The sequence below is a fragment of the Pongo pygmaeus genome, chromosome 18 (genome assembly GCF_028885625.2).
Source record: "Pongo pygmaeus isolate AG05252 chromosome 18, NHGRI_mPonPyg2-v2.0_pri, whole genome shotgun sequence".
Lineage (NCBI taxonomy): Eukaryota > Metazoa > Chordata > Mammalia > Primates > Hominidae > Pongo > Pongo pygmaeus.
The window spans coordinates 55,627,366-55,653,976 of record NC_072391.2 but is presented as its reverse complement, the minus strand read 5'-3'; the positions used below and the strand labels follow the sequence as shown (position 1 = coordinate 55,653,976).

General features: G+C 54.4%; 1 protein-coding gene and 1 non-coding gene across 21 annotated transcripts in view; both read right to left on the bottom strand.

Moving 5' to 3' along the window:
- Nucleotides 1–26,611, bottom strand: part of NDRG4 (NDRG family member 4) — a 50,087-nt gene that overhangs the window by 8,884 nt on the left and 14,592 nt on the right. For 6 of the 20 annotated variants that reach the window (XM_054455140.2, XM_054455135.2, XM_054455138.1 and 3 more), the window contains exons 2-6: nucleotides 17,044–17,138; nucleotides 9,895–9,939; nucleotides 628–733; nucleotides 256–376; nucleotides 109–171 (exon numbers count right to left, since the gene is read on the bottom strand). In XM_054455140.2, the coding sequence (XP_054311115.1) occupies nucleotides 109–171; nucleotides 256–376; nucleotides 628–733; nucleotides 9,895–9,939; nucleotides 17,044–17,115 (407 nt within the window). In that variant the 5' untranslated portion in view covers nucleotides 17,116–17,138. Of the gene's footprint in view, nucleotides 1–108; nucleotides 172–255; nucleotides 377–627; nucleotides 788–3,440; nucleotides 3,531–4,250; nucleotides 4,477–9,894; nucleotides 9,940–17,043; nucleotides 17,139–26,611 lie in introns of those variants that run through there. The other 14 variants (XM_054455142.2, XM_054455133.2, XM_054455127.2 and 11 more) reach the window with 6 other exon arrangements.
- Nucleotides 7,830–7,936, bottom strand: LOC129016454 (U6 spliceosomal RNA). The gene has a single exon (XR_008494842.2). It is a non-coding gene; the product is annotated as a U6 spliceosomal RNA (small nuclear RNA).

Below are 26,611 nucleotides of genomic sequence, written 5' to 3'. Positions count from 1 at the left end.
CAGACCCTGCCCACAGCCTGAAGCCCTCAGCTGGAGCCAGGTGGCTCTGCAGTTGGGGTAGACACCCCTGGGCCCTAGTGCAGGGGCAGGGGCTGTGCGGGGACTTACCCGAAATGCTGCACCACACTGGGGAGCATGGCAGCCAGCTGCTCCATGGAGGGGAACTGGTACCTGCAGGCAGAGCAGGAGGTCAGGGCCCAGGTGTGGCCTGGGGTGCAGAGCTGGAGACAGGCGGAGGGGGCTCAGGGTACCTACCCCTGAGGAAACTGCGACGCCCCCACCTGTTGTCCAGGGGCATCCACGTGACACACCACAAAGTGCTTGGTGATCTCCTGCATGTCCTCGAAGTTGAAGAAGGTGTTGAAGCATAATTTGTCTGCAAAGACACACCTCCACTATGGCTGAGCAGAGGGGCCGGGGGACTGGAAGGAAGGCCGGGCCCCCAGAGGGCAGGCAAGGCAGAAGTGTCAGCCTCGGGTCTGTCGGGGAAATGGAGGCCCGGAGGGCGAAGGCAACAGAGCTAAGTGTGAGTGGGGTTGACAGGGCCCTGTGGGGAGGGTGGGGGGGCCTCACCGCTCTAGCTGATTGGAGGCAGAGGAGGGCTGACTGAGGCTGGGCTGCACTTACGGTTGAGGCCCACATCATGGTATGTGAGGATGGCTGGGCGGTTCCCCTTGGGGGAGCCCCGGATCACTACGTGCAGAAGGCCGTAGGGTGTCTCGATGTCATGTTCCTGAAGGGGAGAGACCGTGCTGGACACTCTGGGCAGCCTCCGCTCCTGGCTTCTCTGGGGAATGAGGTGACGCAGCCTGGTGCCTGTTAGGCCTGTGGTAGAGCCCCTCCTTGGGGCATCCTGTTCTCATCACCCCAAGAAGCCCCCAGAGAGGACTGAATGGATGGAACACCCCTTCTCAGGGCTGTTCAGTACACAGACAACGTGAACTGATCTGCATGGGGAAGGTCTGGTCCTCTCTGCAAACCAGCCAGCGGGTTTGTGCTGCCACTGTCCTCGGCCCTTGAGGGTCCAGGGAGGCTGTTTTTCTCCATCTTGCAGCAGCCCTTCCTGGACAGCTCTGCCTCCCCAGCCCAAGTCCCTCTCACACTCAGAACTCTCGGGCACTTCCTGCTGCTGCAGGGGAACAGCCTCAGTGGTCCTGCCTGGAATCCTCAGAAAACACCCCGTGCCAGCCAAGCCTAGCCCCGACCCCCCGCACTGCCCCTGGCTCCCACTCTAAGGCTCTTGCGCCTGTGGTTCCTTCCACCTTGAACGCCCTTCTGTGTGAGCCCAGCATCCCCAAGGGCTCCCTTCAGGCAGGCCTTGGTCAGACCCCCATCCCCATCCCCTCTAGAGGCCTTCTGCAGAGCCTGCTCTGGGATCCTCTTGAGTTCACACCTTTGGTTTTGCTGCTCAAGGTCATTACTTCCTCAGGAAGACCTGGTTCTACCCCTTACTTGTGACTCTGAGCATGTCACGTTACTTCTCTCCTGTGCCTCAGCCTCTCCATCCAGAACCACCTCACAGGGACTTTGCGAGAACTAGACAAGCCAATGTTTGTGGAGCGTTTAGCACTTGGAGAAAGCCCCAGAAAGGGGGCTATTATGCTAGGGCATCCCTGAGCCTTGGGGGAATGCCCTCCTCGCTGTTCCCTTTGCAAACTGGGTATTCTTAGCCACTTGGATGGGCAAACTTCAAGAGGGGCTGTCTGAGCTGAATAAACCGATCCTCTCTGCATCATCCTGAGCCCTGGGAACCACGTGAGTGGCCCAGTGAATTGGAAGTAGGGCTGGGGTCAAAGACATGAAAGAAACATCAAGTGACTGAGCACCTACTGTGTGCCAGGCTTCCTGCATGTTACCCAAGAGACAGGAACCCTAGTCCCTGTTTTGCAAGTGAGGACACTTTGGTTTAGAAAGAACCTGAGTTCCTGCCTCCAAATGGGAAAGGAGATTTAGACAGCAGAAGACAGCTGCTCAGGGGCCAGCATTAGTGGGTCTGGTCTCAGAGGACCACTGTCCAGGCCTGTGTCTCCAGTGTGGAGTGACAAGCTGGCACCAACCTGGTGGCCAAAGGCTCTACCCTGGAGAACACTGTTTGACTTACAGGCCCTGTTTATTTCCCTGTTGTCCTCTGGGAGGGCCCAGGTAATGAGCCTTAGGGTGAGCCATGCGGCTGATTGCACCACGCAGGGGATGAGGAGGCCACACCAGGGCTGAGAGGGGACAGACCACACAGCCCCTCCCATCCTTTCTCGGGGCCCATCAAATCCAGGAACGCTTCCCAGTCACTGACCACTGACCCACACTTTTCTCATTTACTTCCCACATAGACCCAAGCCATAGAGGAGGAAATTGAGGCTGGGAAAGGGGAATGACTTGCCCAAGGTCAATCCCAGAGTAGGGAGGGCGGGCCCTGCCAGGTGCCAGTCTCAGGGACCAGGGCGGTGTACTGAAGGCTGCATGTTCACAGGAGATCAGGTTCCACCCGAGGGAGCTCCTGACCAGGCAGCCCCTTCACAGCCACCTGTGAGTTCTCTCAGCTCTGGAGGGTGGGGCTGCAAAAGAGCTGCACTGCGCCTCCTGCTGCATAAAGGACAGTTATCCTCCTGGGGTCAGACGTCAAAAGCCCAGGGAGGTGCCTTCCAAACCCAGACCCGCAGCGTGCGGGTCAGCGTGAGGGGTGTCTGCTCTCTGCTGCAGAGCAGGCCCCGACTGTCTTCTCCCAGCCCTGGTGTGGCCGCCCCTGTCCCCATCCCCCTGAGGTGACGTGATCAGGCTCTACTAGGGCTCATCTCCCAGGATGGGAAGGGCTGGGGCTGGGCCTGGGCGTCACCGGACTACCTGTCCTACGAAGCCCAGTGACCTTCGCTGAACCCTGCTACCAACCTCCCTAACGCCTTCTCTGACCCTCTGCGGAGAGCTCAGGACTCAGTTCAGCCTGATCGAAGCCAAACATCCCCGTCCCTTGGAGCGCTGCGCAAGGGCAGCCCCACAAGAGCCACAGCGCGGTGCACTGCGAGGCCCCCAACCCTCAGGGCCGAGCACTCCCATTGGCTCTGGGTGACGTCAGAGCCGGCCCCGCCTCCAGGTGGGCGCAGGCGGGAAGCACTGCGGCAGCAGGGAAGGGGGCTGTGGCGGCTCCTCTCGGTCGGTCCGTCTCCCCTCGCCTGTGACCTTGAGCACTGCAGGGGAGGGGGGGCTTTGAGCCGGGCTTTGCGCCGGTGTGGGAGTTGGTGGTGGTGGTGCTGTGGTTCGGCCTGTCAGCCGCATCAATAATTCAGGGGACAGGGTCTGCATGGGCGGGCAGGTGCTGACGTCGTCGCCTCCGTGCGTGCGGGGTGACCTATGGTCTGCGGAACCGGCAGGGCAGGCGTGTGGGGCCCGGGGGTGGGGGTGAGTCTGCCCCTGCCTCTCCCTCCTGAGGAAGAATGGGGCCGGGGTACCTGATGCCCCGGCGAGAGGAGGTGCCCTGGGCTCCACCTGGGGTCCCCTAGCCCTGCCAGCTTCACGGCTCCAGCGTTGCCTTCCCCCACCTACAAAATAAGGCAGGCAGGCAACCCCTCCTCGTTCCTCCCCAGCAGGGACCCCTGCCTGAAGGCTGTCATTCCTGTGTGGCCCAGACCTCCTCGCCTCTGCCCAGCTGGCGCAGCAGAGCCCTGGGAACTGTGAGGCAGCTTCTACGGAAGAGGCTGCCTGTCCTTCCCATCACACTGGCGCAGCCATCCAAACAAGCTAGACGGCCGCCCACTGACTGGGACGGCAGCCCCTGCACGCACAGACCCCGCACGCACACTGGGCACACAGCCTCGGGGACTCACCAAGGACACCCCCGCCCCCTGGCCTGATGGCCCCAGGCACCACCAAGGCAGACACCATCCAAGAGCACACCAGAGGGCACACGGTCAGAGGGACGTGCAGGCACTGGCGCCTGGGTCCACACGGGCAATGCAGCCAAGTCAGACAGTGACTTCCAAGTTCCATTTCCTGCAGATATGTCACCCACCCCCCAACCACACGCTCCCCCCAGCCCCTGCTATGGGCTCTGACTAGCAGCTGCCCCCAGCCACTCCTGCAAACAGGATCACCAGGGAGCCTGGAGCCCTCTGGCCGTGTCTCAGTGACCCCAGGGTGAGGCTATTGAAGGCAGGGCTGCCACCAGATGTGGGTTGAAGGGGGCACTTCCTCCCTGCGGTGGGTCGTAAGGATGCACCATCCTCCCGGCCCACCTCGCTGCCCGCAGCGCCCTCACTCACCCCATCCCAGCACTCCGGCATCTTGCCGAGGGAGGGAACCCGCCTCTACCAGGAAGGACAAACAAAGGCCTGAGTCACTCGGGTCCAGAGGGCGGGGGCAGCTCGAGTGGGAGATGGTCGGCTCTGTGATGGGGCACAGCTCCCGGGCCATTTATACCGGGATCCTGGCCCATCCTAGCTAGCCCCTCCTCCCCACAGGGTTTCTGAGCAGCCACTCGCTTACCCGGGGCCCCGGCTTCCAGATTGGCTGCTGGGAGACAAGCCTGGCTCCAATTGGCTTCTGAAGTCCTCCTTGCCCCAGCCCTGTCCCTGCTCCTCCCACCCCAGCCACACATCATCCTTGCTGGTCCCCAGCCCCTGCATCCGCCCCCAGCACATAGGCACACGCCAACAGCTGCAGCTCACACGGGATCCTCCGAATACAAGAGCCGAGACCACACGTACAGACTCACCCATGTCAGGTACACACAGGGTCGTCACGGACATGCACAGCTCACCAATGCGGGGCGGGGCAGGGCAGGGCGCATGGGCACTGCCCAGACAGCTAGAGCCCTTGACCCACACCTTGGGGAGTATGGAGGGCCCGAGAGGGCCCCAAGCCCAGCATCTTGGAGACCAGACCCCCACACCCAGCCTCCCCATCAGGAAGGTTCCATCGCTTAACCTTGAGGAGGCCTGGGGAGCTGCTGCTTTCTGGGGCAACTTGGGTTATCACCCTGCTTCAAGGGGCTGCTCCTTCTCCACCCACCAGGGATGAAAATCCCACCTTGCCCACGCAGATGCAGGGGGCTTCCCCACATGCTGAAAGTGGAGTTTGGGGGCCAGGGGCCCTGGGCAGATAGCAGGGCCAGGGGTTTGGTCAGGCACACACCAGCTCTGCCCTCCCCACCCTCACCCTGCTGCCAGGGGCTCCAGGCCACCAGGGAGAGGAAGCGGGGCTAGGAGGCAGGTTGCTGACATTGACATGCCCACCTCCTGTAGACCCACCCGGCCCTCATTCCCAGAGGCGACCAGTTTGGGGCTTGGCTCTCGGGTCTCTGGGGAGCAGAACACTAGGTCCATCTCAGGCTCCGTGCCCTGTTCTCCTGGGCAGCAAGGATCTGGGTGGCGAGCTCGCCCGAGGCCTGCAGGTGGAGTGAGCAGAGGAGAAGAAAGGCCAAGAAGTGCACGGGAGGAGAGGAAATAGGCCAGAGAGGGAAGCAGAGGAGAGGGCCCAAGGCTGGGAGAGCAGGAGCCACAGAGAGAAGGGGGCTGCTGCGTGCCTGTGCTCCCAAATATAATCCATGAGGATTATATGTATTATCATTGCAACTGCCTGTGCAGTAGGGACTGCTGTTTCTCCCATTTATATATGGAGGCTCAGAGAGGTTGACTGACTTGCCCAAGGTCACACAGCAAAGAAGTGGCAGACCTATGAGTGGCATCAGGGTTTGGCTGGCAAGACCTGAGCCTGCCTTGTCTGGCCACGATAACTGCACAACCACCAGAAAAGGGGCCGATAGTTTGGAGAGGCACACAGACTGCCCCATTTCTCCCCTGCCAGGGCCTAGGCAGGGGTTGGGTCAGGGCACAGAGCCTGAGACAGCCCTAGTGTCCTGCTCCCCAGATACCCGAGTGCCAAGCCCCAAACTGGTTGCCTCCAGTAACAAGGGCCAGGTGGGTCTACAGGAGGTGGGCATGTCAACGTCAGCAGCTGCCTCCTATCCGGCTTCCTCTCCCTGTCTTGCTGAAGAAGGAACACACCACTCACCCCAGCCCGTGCTAATGGCCCTGCATGCTGACCGGCTGCCCTTGGAGAAAGTGGTCATCTCCTCATCTCTGGGTACCTGCTGACCTGGTTGACACCTGCTATGTACACTATTGCTGGCCATGTCCTCTGCCTGGGGGCACCTACTCCATCTCTCACCTCTCACTCTGGAGGCCTAGGGATCCTCTGCCTGGGGGCACCTACTCCATCTCTCACCTCTCATTCTGGAGGCCTAGGGATCCTCTGCCTGGGGGCACCTACTCCATCTCTCACCTCTCACTCTGGAGGCCTAGGGATCCTCTGCCTGGGGGCACCTACTCCATCTCTCACCTCTCACTCTGGAGGCCTAGGGATCCTCTGCCTGGGGGCACCTACTCCATCTCTCACCTCTCACTCTGGAGGCCTAGGGATCCTCTGCCTGGGGGCACCTACTCCATCTCTCACCTCTCACTCTGGAGGCCTAGGGATCCTCTGCCTGGGGGCACCTACTCCATCTCTCACCTCTCACTCTGGAGGCCTAGGGAAGACTGACAGGCCTTGTGCTCCCCAGGGCAGCAGGAAGTAGGATGGGGAGTCCCCCCGGCCCGTCACCTCCTGGCCATGCTCCCCGTTCCTGCAGCCACTGTGGCACAGGAAGAGGCTTGGAAAACTGAGGCACAGCCCTGCCCCCTGCTCTGCCCACAAAGCCGTCCCATGTCCCCCAAGGTCCCACCCAATCCTATGCCCACTCCAACCTCTGACCCCTGAGTGGCCTCTCCCCACCTTTGGACCCAGGTGACAAGCTGACCTGCGACACTGCCCACTCCAAGCCACAGCCTCCATGACTGCTCAGCTCCCTGTCTGCAAACCCACAGACCTGGGTTTAAGTCCTTCCTGGTCCCCTACCAGCCGGGTGACCTTGAGCAAGATTTTTTTTTTAACCTCTCTGTGTCTCAGGTTTCTAATTGTAAAGCGGGAACTGTGTGCCTTTCTCACCAAGCTGCTGTGAGAATCAGAAAAAACTGCACAAATCACTCTAGATCTGACCCCACCCCTGCCCAGGCCCTGGCAGGGGAGAAATGAGGCAGTCTGTTGGCCCTTTTTGTGGCGGTTGTGCAGTTATAGTGGCCAGACAAGGCAGGCTCAGGTCTTGCCAGCCAAACCCTGGTGCCACTCATAGCTCTGCCACTTCTTTGCTGTGTGACCTTGGGGAAGTCAGTCAACCTCTCTGAGCCTCCATATGTAAATGGGAGAAACAGCAGTGCCTACTGCACAGGCAATTGCAAGGATGATACATATAATCCTCATGGACCTATGAGAAGGGATGAGGAAACTGAGAGATGGAGAGGTTAGGTAATTTCCTCACTTGGCTAGTAAGCAACGGCAGCTACTAGTACCCCAGCACTCTGGGTGGGCCTGAGGTCTCAGAATCAAGAGTGGCAAACACTATGTTCAAATGTCCTCCATGTGCCAGGGTTTCTTTGAACATTTTACCCATTATCTCTCTTTATCCCTCTTTTTTTTCTTCTTCTTCTTTTTTTTTGGAGACATGGTCTTGCTCTGTTGCCCAGGCTGGAGTGCAATGGTGCAGTATCTGCTCACTGCAACCTCCGCCTCCCGGGTTCAAGCTATTCTCCTGCCTCAGCCTCCCAAGTAGCTGGGACTACCGGCGCCTGCCACCACGCCTGGCTAATTATTGTATTTTTAGTAGAGACGGGGTTTCACCATATTGGCAAGGCTGGCCTCAAACTCCTGACCTCAAGTGATCCACCTGCCTCAGCCTCCCAAAGTGCTGAGATTACAGGTATGAGTCACCACACCCAGCCTTTATCCTCTTTTCGGAAAATATTTTTTTAAGTATGGAAGGCTTCATGAATATGTGGGTCATTCTTGTACAGGGGTCATGCTCATCTTCTCCGTATCATTCCAATTTTGGTATATGTGCTGCTGGGGCAAGCACTCATTTTCTCTCTTAATACCCTCTTTACAAATGAGGCAAATAAGGCACAGGGAGGTTTGGCAACCTGCCTAACGTCACACAGCTAGTGGGCACAGAGCCAGGAACCACACCCAGGCAGTTTGGTGCTAACTCCACACTCTGGTGGCCACTCGTCACGGTCAGCTGAGTGTCCATACGAGGGGCCCGTGGGCACCATTGCCTTAGAAACACTCGGGAGGTCCGTGCTGCCTGTCTCCGTGAAAATGCGGTAGACAAGTGGAGTGACTTGGGCTGGAGGTCACAGGCTTGGAAGTGGCGGGGCCAGAACCTAGGTCTGTCTGGCTCATGTTAGTCCCTCTGCTACACTACCTCCCCCACTGGCTGCCCCCACGGAGGCAGGGGACAGTGACAACGCCTGCCATAGTGAGCAGGAGATAAAATCCCTGCCAGGCCTTGGCCCAGATAACAACCATCCATTCTTGTGGCTGCTTTTCTAAAACAAAAAATGAAAAAAATGCTGCCTCCATGTGGTGTGACAGGAATGGACAGGAAGGTGCCTTTTAATGCAACCTGCCTTTTACCAAGCAGAGGATCCTGAGAACCGGGGTCCCACACACCCTGGGCCCTGCAACTCTGGGGCTGCAGCTCAGAGGGCTCCGTGGGCAGAGGCAGCTTCACAGCAGCAGCTGGGCACCCAGAGGTGTGGCAGGGTCTCCTCCACGACTCCAGGATTCCCCTCTGCCTGTTCCCCACACCGTGGGCCTGTGTGCTGGGGCTGGCATCAGCACTGTTGGCGTTGGCCTCCCACACTGTGGGACCAGCGTGTTGAGGCACCAGCTGGCTGCTCTGGGATTTTACTTGGCCAATCCCTTCCTCCAGGGCCCATTTGCCTGCATAGCTCATCCTCATTTGCAGCATGGAGGACAAAGAAAATCCCCTGGTGAGCCTGCCCTGATCTCCGGCTGTCCCTTCCCACCAGCCTGGGCCGGCTCCCAACCACTTCCCTCCCATCCCACCTCCTGGGCTCCCATTCACTCCCCACTGCCTGAACCCTAGCCTCTCCTCCCAGCTCCAGAGCCCTTTGTGCTTGGAGATGGCATTCCCAGGGGATCTGAGCACATGTACATTGGCTGCCCTGAAGTCTCCCCTCTCGTCCTTGAAGTGGCACGTGACCGAGGGACCAGCACACAGGCCCAGATTCTCACACTGATCCTCGCGTTGCTCCCACTGGGGGAGGAGCCAATGGGCAGCCCCACCTCCGTGTCACCCCTGCATCCAGACCACTTGGCTGGTGCTGTCACGGGGTTTGGAGGCTGACCCAAAACCAGGTCAGGCCCAGGCAAGGACAGAGACTCGGTGGCTGGTTCCACCTTACCAGGAGGAAGGGTCTGAATTGGTTCAGCATGTCGGGATGGCCAGTGGGGCCCCGGAACCCAGCAGGGTTCCCTTGTGTCTGCTGTCAGGCATTTTCCCAGACCCGGAAATCAATAGTCACTGTGGGGACTCAGAGGGGAGAAATGACTGGCTGAGTGAGCAACATCATCACCCAGAGGAATAAAAACAAAGGGCACTTTCAGTTTTCACAGAGAACCTGGCATCAACTAAGGAGGACAGGGTTGTCCTGGCAACAGCTGTCATGGAAACAGGAGCTATTTTAGAGTCAACCTGCCTTTCATTGGAGGAAAATGCTGATTCAGATGACAACATCCCTCACTCTCTTTTCCATCCTCACTCCCCCTAGAGACCCCGTCTCTTCCCTGCTGCTCACAGAAGCAGGGCCAGTTCATCTCCCACCCCAGCATCTCTCTGTTAGGCAGGGGGCAGGCAGGGCCGCTATGAGCTCTGGGGGGTGGTCCTGGCAACCGCTACAGGCTGGGGGCACACAGAAGGGCTGTGACCCTCCTCTGGGACCTGGCCAGGTGGGGCGAGGGGCTGCCAGCTGTCAGTCCCACATCTTGGGGGTCTGAGCCTTGACCTACCTTCCAGTCTGTGTCTGCAGCCAAGAGGAAGGCATCGGAGCTCTCCTAGGGGAAGGCAAACAGAGCAGGTGGCAAGTTAGGCTCTGGCTGGTCTGGGGAGCCCATGGGGACTTAGCAGACTCAATTTCTGTCCCCCTGTCTGTCTTTTCTCTTTTCTTTTCTTTTTTTTTTTTTTTTTTAGAGACAGGGTCTCACTCTATCACCCAGGCTGGAGTGCAGTGGTGCAATCACAGCTCACTGTATCCTCCAACTCCTGGGTTCAAATAATCCTCCTGTTTTGGCCTCCTAAAGCGCTGGGATTACAGGCATGAAACACCGCACCCAGCCCACCAGTCTGTCTCAGTGTTAACAAAAGTGACCAAGGGCTCAGCGAAGTGCCAGGCATTGGCTACCAAGTACTTGGTGGAGGAGCCTGTGAGCGTCCTCATTAAGAAGGTGTGGATTCCATCTTACAGGCCACGAGGGTGAGGCTCAGAAAGGCTGAGTCACAGGGCTAGAACGTGCTGGAATCTCCCACTGCAAATCCTTGCTGTTGGTCACTTTGCCCTTCTGCTCCCATAGATGTTTTTCATGGTCTGACCATCAGGGCACAAGGGTGGATAAAAGGGAGGGAAGGGGAGAGGTGGGCGTGACTAATGTGCCCACTTGTAGGGATGGGGAAGCTGAGGCCCACACAGTGAGGGGGAAAGAGGGGCCTTTCCAATCCACACAAAGTTACAGTGGCAGCTGCTCCCACCTCTCCAGACCTGGTTGCTTTGTGCCTCGCATCACTGGAGCTTACTTCACGGTAAACCGTTTGAGTCTGGCTAGTGCCTGTTCTGCCCACCGGACTGCGGGCGCCACGAGGGCGGGACCACGTCTGGCTGTGCTCTCAGTATGAAGCTGGCATGGAAGGGGCTCTCCAGACACAAACAGATCTGGATGAACAATCAGGCTTCACCAATAAGGGGAGAGAGGCTCAAAATGTACCCACAGGTTACGAGGCTGCACAGATGGCTGGGGAGGAGCGGGGGCTGGAACCCCGTGTCTGAGTTGCCAGGCTCTCCCTGAGGCCGAGGGGCCCACAGACACTCTGCGGGGGCCTGGCTCTGGCTGTGCGACTCACCCACTCTGGGTCCCCGTCTCCCCATCTGTACGACAAGGCAGCTGGCCAGCTCAGACTCGGGCCACTTTCGGGCCTGGCAAGGGAAACTAATCAGGGACCAGCGCACGTCCAGGTAAAGAACTCACAGGTCCTGCCTTGCCTTCCCCTGCGTCTGCCTAGAAACCTCTCTGCCCCGCTCTGCGAGGCTGTGAACTCCCGGGCAGGTCACTCAGCCTCCGAGCCTCAGTGTTGTGAGGATTAGAGGAGAAGCTCGGTGTTGCCCATCGTTCTGCCCTTTGTATCTCAGCACTGGACTGTGCCTGCTACAGATCCTCCTAAGGAATAAATATATGGATTGGCCAGGCACGGTGGCTCATGCCTGTAATCCCAGCACTTTGGGAAGCTGAGGCGGGCAGATCACCTGAGGCCAGGAGTTTGAGACCAGCCTGGCAAACATGTCAAAACCGCATCTCTACTAAAAATACAAAAATTAGCTGGGTGTGGTGGCACGTGCCTGTAATCCCAGCTGCTCAGGAGGCTGAGGCAGGAGAATCACTTGAACCCAGGAGGCAGAGGTTACAGTGAGCCGAGACTGCACTACTGCACTCCAGCTTGGGTGAGAGAGTGAGACTCTGTCTCAAAAACAAACAAACAAACAAACAAAAACAAACCACGGATGACTGAGACAGTCAGTGAGAAATAGGGTGCCACAGGAGGATGCGGGAAGCAGTCAGCTAGGTAAATACAAGGAGGAAAATGACCCCAATCACAGGAGTGGGAGAAGAATGAAACCAGTATTTCTGCCATTTTTCCCAAAATAAGGAAGAGTTCAGCCACCTGCATTCCAGCAGGCCAGGTGGTGGAGAAAAATCAGAGGGCACTGGGGGTTCCCATGCCCAAAGGGGAAAGCCAGGTTTTGGGCTGCCTGCGACTGTCACATAGAGAATGGCCGCACCCACTCGGGCTTCTGCAGATTCGTTCCAGGCCTGGGGTGGCTCTGCAGGGAGGAGGGGAGGAGAGGAGGGAAAGGATGGGGCTGGAGGGGGAGGACAAGCGCCTGGGGCTGATGATGAATCTCTCACTCAAAGACCTTGCACGAGGGGGCTGAGGAGAAGGAAGGGGAGATGTCTATACTCAGGACCTTAAGAGGGCAATTATCTCAGAGGACAGAGGAGACAGTTTTGTTACAAGCAAAAGCTAACAAAAAAGAAAGCCGGGCGTAGTCACTCACACCTGTAATTCCAGCACTTTGGAAGGCCGAGGCAGGAGGATCACTTGAGCCCAGGAGGTCCAGGCTGCAGTGAGCTAAGATTGTGGCACAACACTCAGACTGGGTGACAGGGCGAGACTCTGTCTGTCTATCTGTCTGTCCTCTCTCTCTCTCTCCCCACCCCCCCACCACACACGGTGAAGCAGATAATGGCAGGGTGTGCTGTATGCTCTCTGGGCCTGGGGGCCCCAGGAGATGAAGGGTGTGGGAGGGGAAGGACTCAAAAGCCAAGAAAATGCAGGAAGAACAGAAGCCCATGCAGAGGCCCCTGAAGTCCCGTGGGAACAGGGTGAGCACGAGGAGGAGAACAGGTGGCAGCGCAGGCCCAGCTGAGGGAGGCAGAGGAGTGGTATGTGGGAGGCAGGATGGGGACACAGGCGCAGAGGGACCCACAGACAGGCCAGGCACTGGAGTCTCCAAAGGCAAAAGCCAGGCTCCAGCGGTGGGCGGGCAGGCTGTGAGTAGATGTGTGGAAATCCTCACTTCCCACTGGACTGAAAGAATTTGCACCTGGCAAATGGCAGAACATTTAAAAAGTGAACAGGGTGCCAGGTGAAGTGACTCACGATTGTAATCCCAGCTACTTGGGAGGCTGAGGTGGGAGAACTGCCTGAGGCCAGGAGTTCGAGATGAGCCTGGGCAACATAGCGAGATCCCCTGTCTCTACAAAATAGAAAAATGAGCCAGGCATGGTGGGACATGCCTGTAGTCCCAGCTACTCAGGAGGCTGAAGTAGGAGGATCACTTGAGCCCTCTCTAACCTCCTTGAAGAAGGAGGAGGCTGTAATGGCCACACCTCTGCACTCCAGCCTGGGTGCCAGAGCCAGACTTATCTCTAAACAAAAAATAAATAAAAAGTGAAAAGGATGGGGCCGGGCACAGTGGATCACGCCTGTAATCCCAGCACTTTGGGAGGCCGAGGCGAGCGAATCACCTGAGGTAGGGAGTTTGAGACCAGCCTGACCAACATGGAGAAACTCCATCTCTACTAAAAATACAAAATTAGCCGGGTGTGGTGGCGCATGCCTGTAATCCCAGCTACTCGGGAGGCTGAGGCAGGAGAATCACTTGAATCGGGGAGGCGGAGGTTGTGGTGAGCCGAGATCACGCCATTGGATTCCAGCCTGGGCAACAAAAGCAAAACTCTGTCTTAAATAAAATTTAAAAAAAAAGTGAAAAGGATGGATGCTTTCAGCACTGCAGCTGGAAAAGAAGAATCGTCTGTGACAGCCACAGCCTGAGAGAGCCAGACTAGCTCTTGAAGGCAGAGAGAGGGGGTAGGACTGCATGGGGTGCCACGTTGCAGCATCCAGGAAGCTGTGTCGGGTGTGGGGTGGGGCTTTATTTATTTATTTATTTAGAGACAGAGTCTTACTCTGACTCCCAGGCTGGAGTGCACTGGCGAGATCTGGGCTTACTGCCACCTCCACCTCCTGGGTTGAAGTGATTCTCCTGCCTCAGCCTCCTGAGTAGCTGGGATTATAGGAGCTCACCACCACATCGGCTAATTTTGTATTTTTAGTAGAGACAGGGTTTCACCATGTTGGTCAGGCTGGTCTCGAACTCCTGACCTCAAGTGATCCGCCCGCCTCGGCCTCCCAAAGTGCTGGGATTATAGGTGTGAGCCATCATGCCTGGCTGGCTTTTGTTTTGTTTTTGAGACAGAGCCTCCCTCTGTCGCCCAGGCTGGAGTGTAGTGGTGTAATCTTGGCTCACTGCAACCTCCACCTCCCAGGTTCAAGTGATTCTCCTGCTTCAGCCTCCCGAATAGCTGGGATTACAGGCGTGTGCCACCACGCCCAGCTAATTTTTATAATTTTAGTAGAGATGGGGTTTCGCCATGTTGGCCAGGCTGGTCTTGGACTCCGGATCTCAGGTGACCCGCCCACCTTGGGCTCCCAAAGTGCTGGGATTACAGGCGTGAGCCAACATGTCTGGCGGGAATGGGGCTTTTGAGGTGCCTTTGGAAAAAGCAGATGTGCCCAGTCCCACAGCATGGGGCCCATGCTGACTCATAAAGGAGGGAAGAAGCCTCCACAGCATCTGAAACGGAGACCCTCATGCAGGCGTAAGGATGTTACAGTGGCAAACTCTGGTCCTGGTGATGGGTAGATAGAGAGAGACACCACCTGCAGTAGGGCCAGGGTGCCCAGTGGGCATGAGCAGGCAGGAGTATGCCCACTAGTCAGGGAGGGAGGGGCAGTGAGGGCTGGGCCAGGGTAGGCAGAGAAGGGTGCCCAGCTGAGGTGGGCAGTGGAAGAGACAGGCATGGAAGTTACCAGGCCAAGATGCCCTCAGCTCTCCCCATTGTACTGGGGGGCCGTGCTGGGCCACAGAGGCACACCACATACCAGCAGGCAGCACCTCCGTGCAGCTGTCCTGCAACCTGCACACTTCAGCACTTGTGATGGGATGCAGGGGTCCCCGAGGGCCACCATCTGCCCTACCAAAACCTCACAGGAGAACTCTGCTTTCATGCCTCAAAAGACAGGCTGGTAGGCAGGCACAGAGGCTCAGGCCTGTAATCCCAGCACTTAGGAAGGCTGAGGTGGGAGGATCACTTGCACCCAGAAGTTCAAGACCAGTCTGGGCAACAGAGCAAGACTGATCTCTACAAAATGGAAAAATTAGCCAGTTGTGGTGGCACATGCCTAAGATCCTCGCTACTCGGGAGGCTGAGGCAGGAGGATCACTTGAGCCCAGGAAGTTGAGGCTGCAGTGGGCTATGATGGCACTACTGCACTCCAGCCTGGGTGACAGAGTGAGACCCTGTTTCAGAAGAAAAGAAAAAAAAAGAAAGAAAGAAGGAAAAGACAGAAAGAAAGACACAGGCAGGAGTGGGGAGTAGGGAGGGACTTTTTAGAAAGTTCTGGGAAACTTCTTCCTTCTGAGCTGTATCACCATCTGTGGCTTCCACCCAGCCAATGTTTTTACTGAGAGCTGTGTGTGCTGTGCGAGGCACTGGGGAGACCTGGGGGTGCAAAACAGAACAGATCTCTGTCCTGGGAACCTGTGGGGCGGGGCAGACACAAACTAGGCTAAGTGACACGGCCAGGGCCAGAGCATGTTGGGGTTTCAATATTAGACCCAGGGGTTAGAGAGGGACTCTCTGAGGAGGGAGCATTTGAGCAGAGGCCTGAATAAAACAAGGAGTGGAGCCAGCCCCGCAAATTTCTGGGCTAGTGTATCCCAAGCAGATACACTAGGAATACGATGGGCATGTTCACGGAGGCTAGAGAGAAGTAAGCTGGGAACAGGCTTGGGAGACAGGTCGGGGAGCTGGTGCAGATTGCATCCTGGGTCCCATGTCTGACTGAGATGGCTCGTTAAGCAGAGAAGTGACATGGCTTATTTTTAATTTATTTATGTTTTGAGACAGTCTTGCTCTGTTGCCTAGGCTGAAGTGCAGCGGTGTAGTCTTGGGGTTGAACCTCCCGGGTTCAGGCGATTCTGCCTCCTGAGTAGCTGCGATTACAGGCGCCCACCACCACGCCTGGCTAATTTTTGTATTTTTAGTAGAGACAGAGTTTCACTACGTTGCCCAGGCTGGTCTTGAACTCCTGACCTCAGGTGATCTCCCCACCTCAGCCTCCCAAAGTGCTGGGATTACAGTGATTATGGTGAGCCACCATGCCCAGCTCATGGCTTATTTTAAAAGGGTACAGAGCAAAGGCAGAAGCAAAAAGACCAGCAAGGAGGCTCTGCGAGCATCCTGGGGCAACAGCTGATGGAGGCTTAGACCAAAGAGCAAGTAAACTTAGAATAAAGAGCTTGAAAAATGTACAGTCACCAGCCCACCCCGACGGCTGCCCTCAGATAAGCTAGGTCTTATCAGTTAACTTAAGGTTCTGTCTGGAAGATAACATTATACTCTTCCTGGGGGCAGGACTGCAACCTCATGTGGTTGGATCCCTGGATCCCTGGCTGGCTGCACAGTTCCAATCCTGGCTTCTCAGTAGCTCCTGGGCTCCCCTCCTTGTGACAGGAGGCTGGGGAGGCAGGGCAGGGCAGAGGACAGTGCCCTGCAGATTTGAGGGGCTGGGCTCCTGGCCTCCCCATCTGTAAAAGAAGGGGGTCCGGGCAGCATAACTTGCAGGGACCCCAGCCCTGATGCCTCAGAATCCAACAAGCAGGGAACCCACACTTTTTGCAAAGTGGTTTGTGTCACAGTCACCAGTATGACGGCACTGGGAGGGAGGGAAAGGGAAGGTGGACAGGGTGTTGTCACAACAAAAAAGGGTGGCATGAAAGTCACTCTGGCCTCTAATGCCTTGTCCCTTGACAGAGGGGTCTTTGGAACAAAATCATAACCTGTGATGCCTCTGTCCCCCTGCCCCGGGTGGCACTGTTGGTTAGACTTGCGCAGGTGCTGCAGAGGCTTGGGAGGCAGATAAGGAAAAGAGCGCACAGACGGGGGAGCAGCATGCCCTGCTGGAGCCAGCACTTGGGGCTCCTGGGCTGTCCGGAAACAGGGGTTGATATGGCCTCATTCCCCACTAGCTGTGGGACTTTGGCCAACTGGGTTCACCTCTCTGTGCCTCGGTTTTCTCGTCATTAAAGCCGGGATAACTCTCCTGTGGCGCCTTTAGCCTCAAAGACGGCTGAAGCCACCGTGAGGCTGGCTGGGTCTGGGTGGCACTCAGGCCTCCTGGAACTCCCCCCATAGGCAGGGACAGGGCTTCTCGGGGTGGCTGGCCCTGGGGAGGGTCGGCTGCAGGGAAGACGCGCGGTCTCCCTCTTGGCCACGAGGTGGCGCGCTCGGCCCTAAGACCTCAAAGGCGCGACTCCAACTCACCAGCTCGGTGGCGTCCTGGCCCCGGAGCAGCGGCTTCTCCTCAGGGAATCGCAGCTCCTGCAGCCCGGCCATGGTCACGTCGTGGAGCAGGAGGCCTAGGGAGGGAGGGCGAGGTTGAGGCCTGCTGCGGCGGGGACGCCCGAGCGGAGAAGGACAGCGCAAGCCGGGGCTGGGGCGGCAGCGCGGAGACCAGATGCAGTGTCCCCCTGGCCCCCAAGCGCAGCCCACTCAGGCACTCAGGGCCCCCAGGCCTCCGTCTGCAAGCCCCGCCTGTCTGGCTTGGGGGATACCATTATAGTATTTGTTTTTCCGGTTTTCTGTTTTGTTTTGTTTTTACACGGAGTCTCGCTCTGTCACCCAGGCTGGAGTGCAGTTACGCAATCTTGGCTCACTGCAACCTTAGCCTCCTGGGTTCAAGCGATTCTCCTTCCTCAGCCTCCCAAGTAGCTGGGATTACAGGTGCACACCACCACCTTGCTAATTTTTGTGTTTTTTAGTAAAGACGGGGTTTCACCATGTTGGTCAGCCTGGTCTCAAACTCCTGACCTCAAGTGATCCACCCGTCTTGGTCTCCCAAAGTGTTGAGATTTCAGGTGTGAGCCACCACACCCAGCCTATTATTTGCTCTTAAAAATTAAAACGTTTCCAAATAAAAGAGAAAAGCAACATCATGATTCCTAAAACAATTACAAGCAAAATTCTGCCTTTATTGAGAAGCAGAAGGGCACGTGCAGGGAGGCCAAACACAGGGTCAGACGCAGACAGAAGTCCCCTGCTGAGGGCCTCTGGTGTCTGAAGGGGAGAGTGGGGTTCTGGAATATAGAGAGACTGGAGAGGAACAGAGCTGAGAGCTCCCCAGAGGGCTCCCAGGACAAGCCTGTGTGAAGATGGGCCAGGGAGGGGTGGGACGTAGAGGCTCTGGTGGTGTGGCAGGCCGAGTGATGTTGAAAGAGGGGTGCAGGTCTCAGTTCAGGCCACCAACAGGGAGGGGTGATACACAGGGGCTGCTCAGCTGCCAGAGGGTGGGCCCAGGCCCTAATTGCTGGGAAACCCCAGGGGTTTCTGAACCTCAGAGGAAGAATGGGTCATACATGCAGGCGTGTGTGTGTGTGTGTGTGTGTGTGTGTGTGTGTGTGTGTGTGTGTGTAGGAGCCAGTGGTGGGGGAAGGAAGACAGAGGGTCCCAGGACCCCACAATTCCTCTAGGAACGGCACCACCATCCTTCAATTTCAGGATGGCAGAGGTCAGAATGCACCAAGAGAAAAACTAGCCAAGGACATAATCTAGAAATTCATAAAAGCATTTAAATTGGCCAGTATATACATGGAAAAATATTCAAGCTCACCAGAAGTCAAAGAAATTTAAATTAAGATACTTTTTTTTTTTTTTTTTTTTTTGGCCAGGTACAGAGGCTCATGCCTATAATCCCAGCATTTTGGAAGGCTGAGGCTGGAGGAGTGCATGAGCCCAGAGGTTCAGGACCAACCTGGACAACATAGCAAGACCCCATCTCTACGAAAAAAATAAAGTAGCTGGGTGTGGGGTGTGGTGGTGAGAGCCTGTGGTCCCAGCTACTCAGGAGGCTGAGGTGGGAGGATCACTTGAGACCAGGAGTTCAAGGCTACAGGGAGCTATGATTGCACCACTGCACTCCAACCTGAGTGACAGAGCAAGACCCTGTCTCGAATGAATGAATGAATGGATAGCTCTTTCTTTTTTTGCCAATGGCATTGGCAAAGTTTACACTGCTAGCAAAGGTGCACTGAAACAGGCACCTTCTTATATGGCTTGTAAGTATATAAATGGACATATCTTTCTGGAGGGCAGTTTTACAAATGAATTAAAACTATTTAAAAGGTTCATACTCTCAGACTTAGCAATCCTCTCCCATGGAGAAATTGCCTAAGGAAACCAGAGATGGCAACAAATAATTTATCTATAAGAATTCTTACCACAGTGCCATTTATAATAGAGAAAAAAATTGGAAAAAAATGTCCATCAATAGGGTACAAGATAAACTGTGTGTCAATAATAAAAGATTATTTAATACAATGGGAAAATTCCTGTTACAACAAATAGAAAAGCAGGCCTGGGTCCCTGCGCACGTGCCATGCTGGAGTCCCGGCTCCCAGTGGTTTCCGAGGAAACCAGCTAACACAATGCAGATGGGCTGTATTTTTAGAAAGGCATCCTCGAGGCTCTCCCGCTCCCATTTCCATCCTTTCTGATGTGTGCACACTCACCCATCCATCCAGGGTGTGGGGGCTGGGAGAGCCGAAAGAAGGGTCCCCTCCTTGGAAAACTCTTCTGCATCAGGACATTTTAGCCACCTGCCTTCCTGAACACCCATCTCAACCCCCTTAGTAGCCCTGGGGTATCCCTGTGGCCCCCTCCCCCAGCCTGTTATGAAACCACCCTGGAGACCATCCTCCCCAAGGACCATGCTATTAAAAGGGCTGAGAGTGGGCAGTGCAGGGACAGATGGCCTGTGATGGAGGTGGTGGCAGGGAAGGGGGCAGAGAGAGACCTCATCATCCAGAGAACTGGGAATGTCTCAGCCCATGAAAAACAGACAGTCCAGGGCTTGGCTGTAGTTGTGGGGCTCCAGGACAAAGAGGCCAGAGCAGACATTTCCACAGCAGGGTGGCAGAGAAGTTTCTTCTAAAGAAAGTTATGGGCCGGGCGTCGTGGCTCACGCCTGTAATCCCAGCACTTTGGGAGCCTGAGGCGGGTGGATCACGAGGTCAGGAAATCGAGACCATCCTGGCTAACACGGTGAAACCCCCGTCTCTACTAAAAATACAAAAAAATTAGCTGGGCGTGGTGGCGGGCGCCTGTAGTCCCAGCTACTCAGGAGGCTGAGGCAGGAGAATGGCGTGAACCCGGGAGGCGGAGCTTGCAGTGAGCCGAGGTTGCGCCACTGTACTCCAGCCTGGGGACAAAGCGAGACTCCATCAAAAAAAAAAAAGAAAGAAAGAAAGAAAGTTATGATTTTTTTTAAGAAGCTGTGTGATAAGTTATAAGAAAATGAGAGTCCTACTAATGAAGCCTGGCTAAGGCTCTCTAAGGAGTTACGTAGCACAGAGGTGGGCAGACGCCAGGGTCTATGAAGTGGCCAGCAGCAGCTCTTTCCACTCCGTCATGCTTTTCCCCTTCTTGATCTCTTATTCCTTAAAGGGACAGGAGCCGCCCTGCCCAGCCCCCGGTGCAAAGACAAGAGCTCTCCCAGGAGACGCGTGTGCAGGGACCTGGGCCTGGGCAGACAGAAGCTATAAACACCAAATGGGCCTGGGATAAATCCCAACGTTTCTACTTCTCAGGGGTAAGGCCTGCAGCCACTGAAACCTGGTCGGCATTTCTCCTCTATCATTCAATGGCTTGCTTTATTTTGAGCAAATCACTCAAAGCCTCACTTATTTGCAATATGAGAGCATGTTGCCCACCTCAGAAAAGTCTGAGGTACAATAGAAACAATAAATAAATATATATATTTTTAGACGGATTCTTACTCTGTCGCCCAGGCTGGAGTGCAGTGGCATGATCTCAGCTCACTGCAGCCTCTGCCTCCTGGGTTCAAGTGATTCTCCTGCTTCATCCTCCCAAGTAGTTGGGATTACAGGCACCTGCCACCACGCCTGGCTAATTTTTTTGTATTTTTAGTAGAAATGAGGTTTTACCATGTTGGTCAGGTTGGTCTTGAACTCTTGACCTCAGGTGATCCACCTGCCTCAGCCTCCCAAAGTGTGAAAAATGACCTTTTTTGTTTGTTCAGAGACAGGGTCTTGGTCAAAACAAACCCTGGCTCTGCTCTAAGCAAACTCCAGGCTGGAGTGCAGTGGCACAATCATGGCTCACAGCAGCCTCGAACTCCTGGGCTCAAGTGATCCTCCCACCTCAGCCTCCCAAGTAGTTGGGACCACAGGTGTGTGCCACCAGAGCCCCACTATTTTCTTTTTTTTTCATTTTTTGTAGAGATGGGGTCTCACTATGTTGGCCAGGCTGGTCTCAAACTCCTGGGCTCAAGCAATCCTCCTACCTCAGCCTCCCAAAGCACTGGGATTACTGGCATGAGCCACCATGCCCAGCCTAAAATGCCTTTTAAATGAAATATTTTTGTACATATTTGAATGGAACAAAAATCACATAGGTGATCAGGGTGTTCCTTGCCTTTCTCTGCTGATTTAAGATAACTTTGGAGTTTTGGTTTTTGCTTTTTTCCTCTTGTTTCTGTTAGAGGACAGATTCATAGCTGCACGCAGAGGGGCTAAGCTGATGTACACAGGGGAGGGATGGTACAGGGGATGAGGGAGAGGAAACAGCCCCTTTGGCTGGGGGACAGAGACATGTAAGAGGCCCCTCAAGGGCAAAAGAGCACCAGGGAGTGTGGAAATGGGCTCCTGTGCTGTGTTAGTGGGGTGGATTCCTTAAGAGGAATTGCATTTCAGTTTAATTACTTCTGGTTGCTGATTTGTGTTTTTTCTCCTTTTCCTTTTTTTTTTTTTTTTAAAGGCAAACAGGAGCACTCAGCTCCCACCATGCAGCCAGCGAGCCCCTCCCGCTATGCTTCTGTAACTGTGATTCCATGCTGAGACCCTGGCCAAGTGAACCCTCTGATTTATTAGGGTTAAAAATAGAAGCAATGACTGTGGTCATTCCTGGAACTATCCCATAAATGCTTAAATTGATCAGCAGTAGTTATACATCCTACAGAAAAAAGCAATTGCTGAATCGGGAGAACAAGTTCAGCAGCGGTAGGAGATGGTGGGGGTGTTTGAAAATACACTGGGGGGCTGGGCGCGGTGGCTCACACCTGTAATCCCAGCACTTTGGGAGGCCAAGGCAGGTGGATCACTTGAAGCCAGGAGTTCGAGACCAGCCTGGCCAACATAGCGAAACCCTGTCTCTACTAAAAATTCAAAAATTAGCTGGGCTCACGTGATGGCAGGTGCCTATAATCCAACCACTTGGGAGGCTGAGGCAGGAGAATTACTTGAACCCGGGAGGCGGAGGTTGCAGTGAGCTGCACTCCACTGGGTGACATAACAAGACTCTGTCAAAAGAAAGAAAGAGAGAAAGAAAGAGAGAGAGAAGGAAGAAAAAAGGAAGGAAGGAAGGAAGGGAGGGAGGGAGGGAAAGAGAGAAAAGAGAGAGAGGAAGGAAGGAAGGAAGGAAAAAGAGAAGAGAAGAAGAGAAAAGAAATGAAAATACACTGGAGAATTTGGGTGGTCTCAGTGACTGGGGGTCCTACATTCAATGCCCAGGGACCACGGGTGAGAAGGGTCATGCAATGCGGGGACAGTGCTACACATGAAGGATCACTCCCCACTCCACCCCCCATAGCTGCACAGTGAGAAACGCTAGAACTGAAAGAGAAGAGAGCAAGACAAATGGAGTGAAGTTAGAGGACTCAGGAGAAGCCAGACAGAGGAAACAGGCCTGTGGGACAGGAAGAGACCAAACAAGAAAAGAGGTAGAACTGTGGAATGGCTGGTGTTCCTTCAACCACAGGGGTGAAGGGGACCCACAGGTCAGGGTCAAGGTCAGGTCCACGCTGCCTTGAGTATGCCACACTCCTGAGTTATAAGGTCCCATTATTATGAGAAATGCCACAGGCAAATGAAATGAGCCATACCCAGGCCTGGCCAGCTCCACCCTGGGGGAGGGGTCCGCACCATGGAAAAGGAATGATGTGGCCGAGTGGGAGCATGTGACTCATGTCCAGGTCTGTGCACCCAGGCGCCATGGGCCTGGTGTATCCCTACTGCTTGGATCAGAGTTGGTGCTCAGTGACACACGGGCCACCACACTACCCGACGCTACACCAGTGCCTGGTTGGAAAAGAAGCCCCAGAAATCTGAGACCCCAGAAACTGGGGAATCACCTTCCAACTGCACTATATAGAGGGTCTGGAACTGTCCAGGGAGCTGGACCCTCTTATTTCTCTCCCTGTCCTTATCCTGATCTCCTAGGCCTGGGACAGCACTGAGGGTGGGGCAGGGATGGGGGCTCAATCTTCCCTCAGGATTCCCAGTTCACGGATGAGAAATAAGAGGCACAGGAAGGAGCAACTGACTGGTGCACGTCCTCCTGTGGCCAACCCAGGAGGGGACCCAGAGTGCATGCTCCCACTCGCCTACATGCATTCCGCCTCCCTGGCTGGGTGGCAGGACAGGAGGATGCAGGGGACATTATTTTCTCCAGCCCAGGCTCCATTTCTCTCTCTAGGTACGGCTCCTTGATTTATGCCAAACTTGAACTTCACCAGTTCTTTTTCCTTGGGTTGAGCCTATGAATCCCTATGCCCCCCATCAACCACACCACCACCCTGCATGCGCGCGCACGCACGCACGCACCCCCAGCACATTCCCACTGTCTTAGGCAGCCATATTTGGATTCTGGCACTCCTGGCTAAAGACCCAGGCTGACAGCAGGCGCATCCTCCCCATGGGAAGCACATGCCTTTGTTCATGCTGTTCCCTCTGCCTGGAGTGCCTTTCCCCATCATATCCCTACAATGGGAGCAATATGAAAAACCATCCTTAATATTAATGAACGCTATGTTCCACGCATTTTACATGTATAAGCTCATTTACTCCTAACTCCTCACGGAGGTAGGTACTATTATTGTCCTCATTTTGTAGCTGAGGAAGTGAGGCATACAGAGGTGACATAACCAGCCCAAGGTGTTACGACTGGTAAGTGATGGAACCTGGATTTGAACCCATGATGTCCGGGTCTGGAGCTCATATGCTCATGTGTGGACTCTATCATCTTTTTTTTTTTTTTTTAAAGACAGAGTCTCACTCTGTTGCCCAGGCTGGAATGCAGTGGCACGATCTCGGCTCATTGCAACCTCCGCCTTCTGAGTTCAAGTAATTCTTGTGCCTCAGCCTCCCAACATAGCTGGGATTACAGGCTTCTGCCACCACGTCCAGCTAATTTTTGTACTTTTAGTAGTGATGGGGTTTCGCCATGTTGGCCAGGCTGGGACTCTATCATCTTGCTAACCCACTGATGCATGGATGAGTGGTTTAATCTCCCTACTGTCATCTCCCAGAGGACGGCGACCTGAACTTGTTCATTTGTCCAACCCCATCAGAGTCCAAACACACAAAGGCTTAATAACTAGTAAAATGGATGGAGGTCAGGCCAGAAATCTCCATGGCTGACCTGCCCACAGAAGCCATAGGAAAGCACAGGATAAACATTTTTGTTGCTCAAATGCCACTGTTCCAATGTCAGTTATAGGCATAAAGCAGTATTCAAATGCACACCACCAAGGTGTTGAGGCCACTCTGGTGCAAGGCTGTTTGACAGGGCTGGCTGTCAAGAGGCTTCCAGGGCAGTGAGTTTGGCCACAAAACTTGGAAGGGGCAGGGCTGGGTGCGGTGGCTCACGCCTGTAATCCCAGCACTTTGGGAGGCCAAGGCAGGCAGATCACTTGAGGTCAGGAGTTCGAGGCCAGCCTGGCCAACACGGTGAAACCCTGTTTGTACTAAAAATTCAAAAATTAGCCAGGCATGGTGGCAGGCACCTGTAATCCCAGCTACTCGGAAGGCTGAGGCAGAAGAATCGCTTGAACCTGGGAGGCGGAGGTTGCAGTGAGCCGAGATCGTGCCACTGTACTCCAGCCTGGGTGACAGAGCAAGACTCCATCTCAAAAACAAACAAACAAAAACTTGGAGGGGCAGATGCAGCCTCAGCACATTCCCCACCTCCTGCAGGTTGGTCTGGGCTCTCTCCTTCCTCTCAAATCCTACCTGTGTCTCCAGTCTCCCCACGGGGTTTGCCGAAATCCCCTAAAGGGGATAGACTTAGTAGCACTCCCATTCTAGGGCTCAATAAGGAGAAAGAAAATACTATGCACTCAATGGAAATGTGGGCGAAGGTCTGGGATAGGAATTCAGAGAAGAAACAACATGGGAAAAGCATCTGCTCTGCCTCACTGGCCGTCAGAGAAATGCACGTGAAACAATGAGCAACATGACCTGCTCAGACCATTGCTTCTCAGACACTGCTAGGAGACAAGGACTACATCTGTTTTGTTCGCTTGGATGTTCCCTGGTCTATGACAGTGCTGGGCACAGGGCAGACACTCAACATTTCTGTTCAGTGAAGTAAGTAAATGAACGAATGAATCATTCTTCATACAGACCACAACTTACTAAAAGATTGATAATGTGCAAGGTTGGTGAGGTTCTGGGAAAATGGGCACACACTCATGCTGCTGGCTGGATGGCAGTGGGTTCAACTTTATTTGGAGAACAACTAGGTAGTCTGTTAAATGCAAATATCTGTCAATTCTGCAATTCTGTGTCTAGGTATTTATCCTAAAGAAAAACACCCATGTGTGCACTAAAAGGCAGTACACAAGGGTGCTCACTGCACAGCCGAGTGGAGGAGTACAATCTGGAAACCACCTCAGTGAGCACCAGGAGGATGGTGAAATAAATTATGGAACATCTGCACCCTGGAATACCATGCAGCCATTAAATAAGGCAGCTCCACTCAAACAGAGCGGGAAAGCATTCTAAAATATGCAATTAAGAAAAAAAGGCATGACACCAAATAATGTGTAAAAATAATTCCATTTATGGCTGGACACAGTGGCTTACACCTGTAATCCCAGCACTTTGGGAGGCCGAGGCAGGAGAGTTGCTTGAACCTGGGAGGCAAAGGTTGCAGTGAGCCGAGACTGCGCCATTGCACTCCAGCCTGGGCAACACAGCGAGATTCTGTCTCAAAATAATAATAATAATCTCATTTATGTAAAACTTATATGCATTGAACAGGTACATATATTGGCAACTTCCAAAAAAAAATCCTCAAATGATTCAGGGTAAACTGTAACAATGCTTCTCTCTGAGGAAGGATATGGGTTTAGAAGGGTATAAAAGGGAGATTCTTTTTTTAATCCTCTACACCAGATTTGATCAAATCTAAGATACCACTGATTATAAGTGACACTAATTTTTATGTATCAATAAGAAAAAAAACCACTGCCAGTTAAATTAAGACATAATACTTTCCCCCATTTTAACTTATTTTGAAAAAAATTTAGGCTTACAAAAAAATTGCACACACACACACAAAAAAAAACAAAACAAAAAAAGCACAGAAACACAGAAATTTCCCACATACCCTTCACTCAGCTTCCCCCAATGTTATCGTGCTACAGAACCATAATACAATTAGAGAAACCAGGAAATTAAACAATGATACACACTGTTAAGTAATGTACAGAACGTACATATTTTCCCAATAATGCCTTTTTTGGGTCTAGAACCCAACCCAGGATGCCACATCGTATTTAGTTGGTATATCTTCCTTGGCCTCCTCCAATTGGGACAGTTTATCAGCCCATCTTTTATAACCTTGACATTTTTTTTTTTTTTTAGACGGAGTCTCGTACTGTCGCCCAGGCTGGAGTGCAATGACGCGATCTCGGCTCACTGCAACCTCTGCCTCCCAAGTTCAAGTGTTTCTCCTGCCTCAGCCTCCCGAGTAGCTGGGATTACAGGTGCCCGCCACCACACCTGGCTAATTTTTGAATTTTTAGTAGAAACAG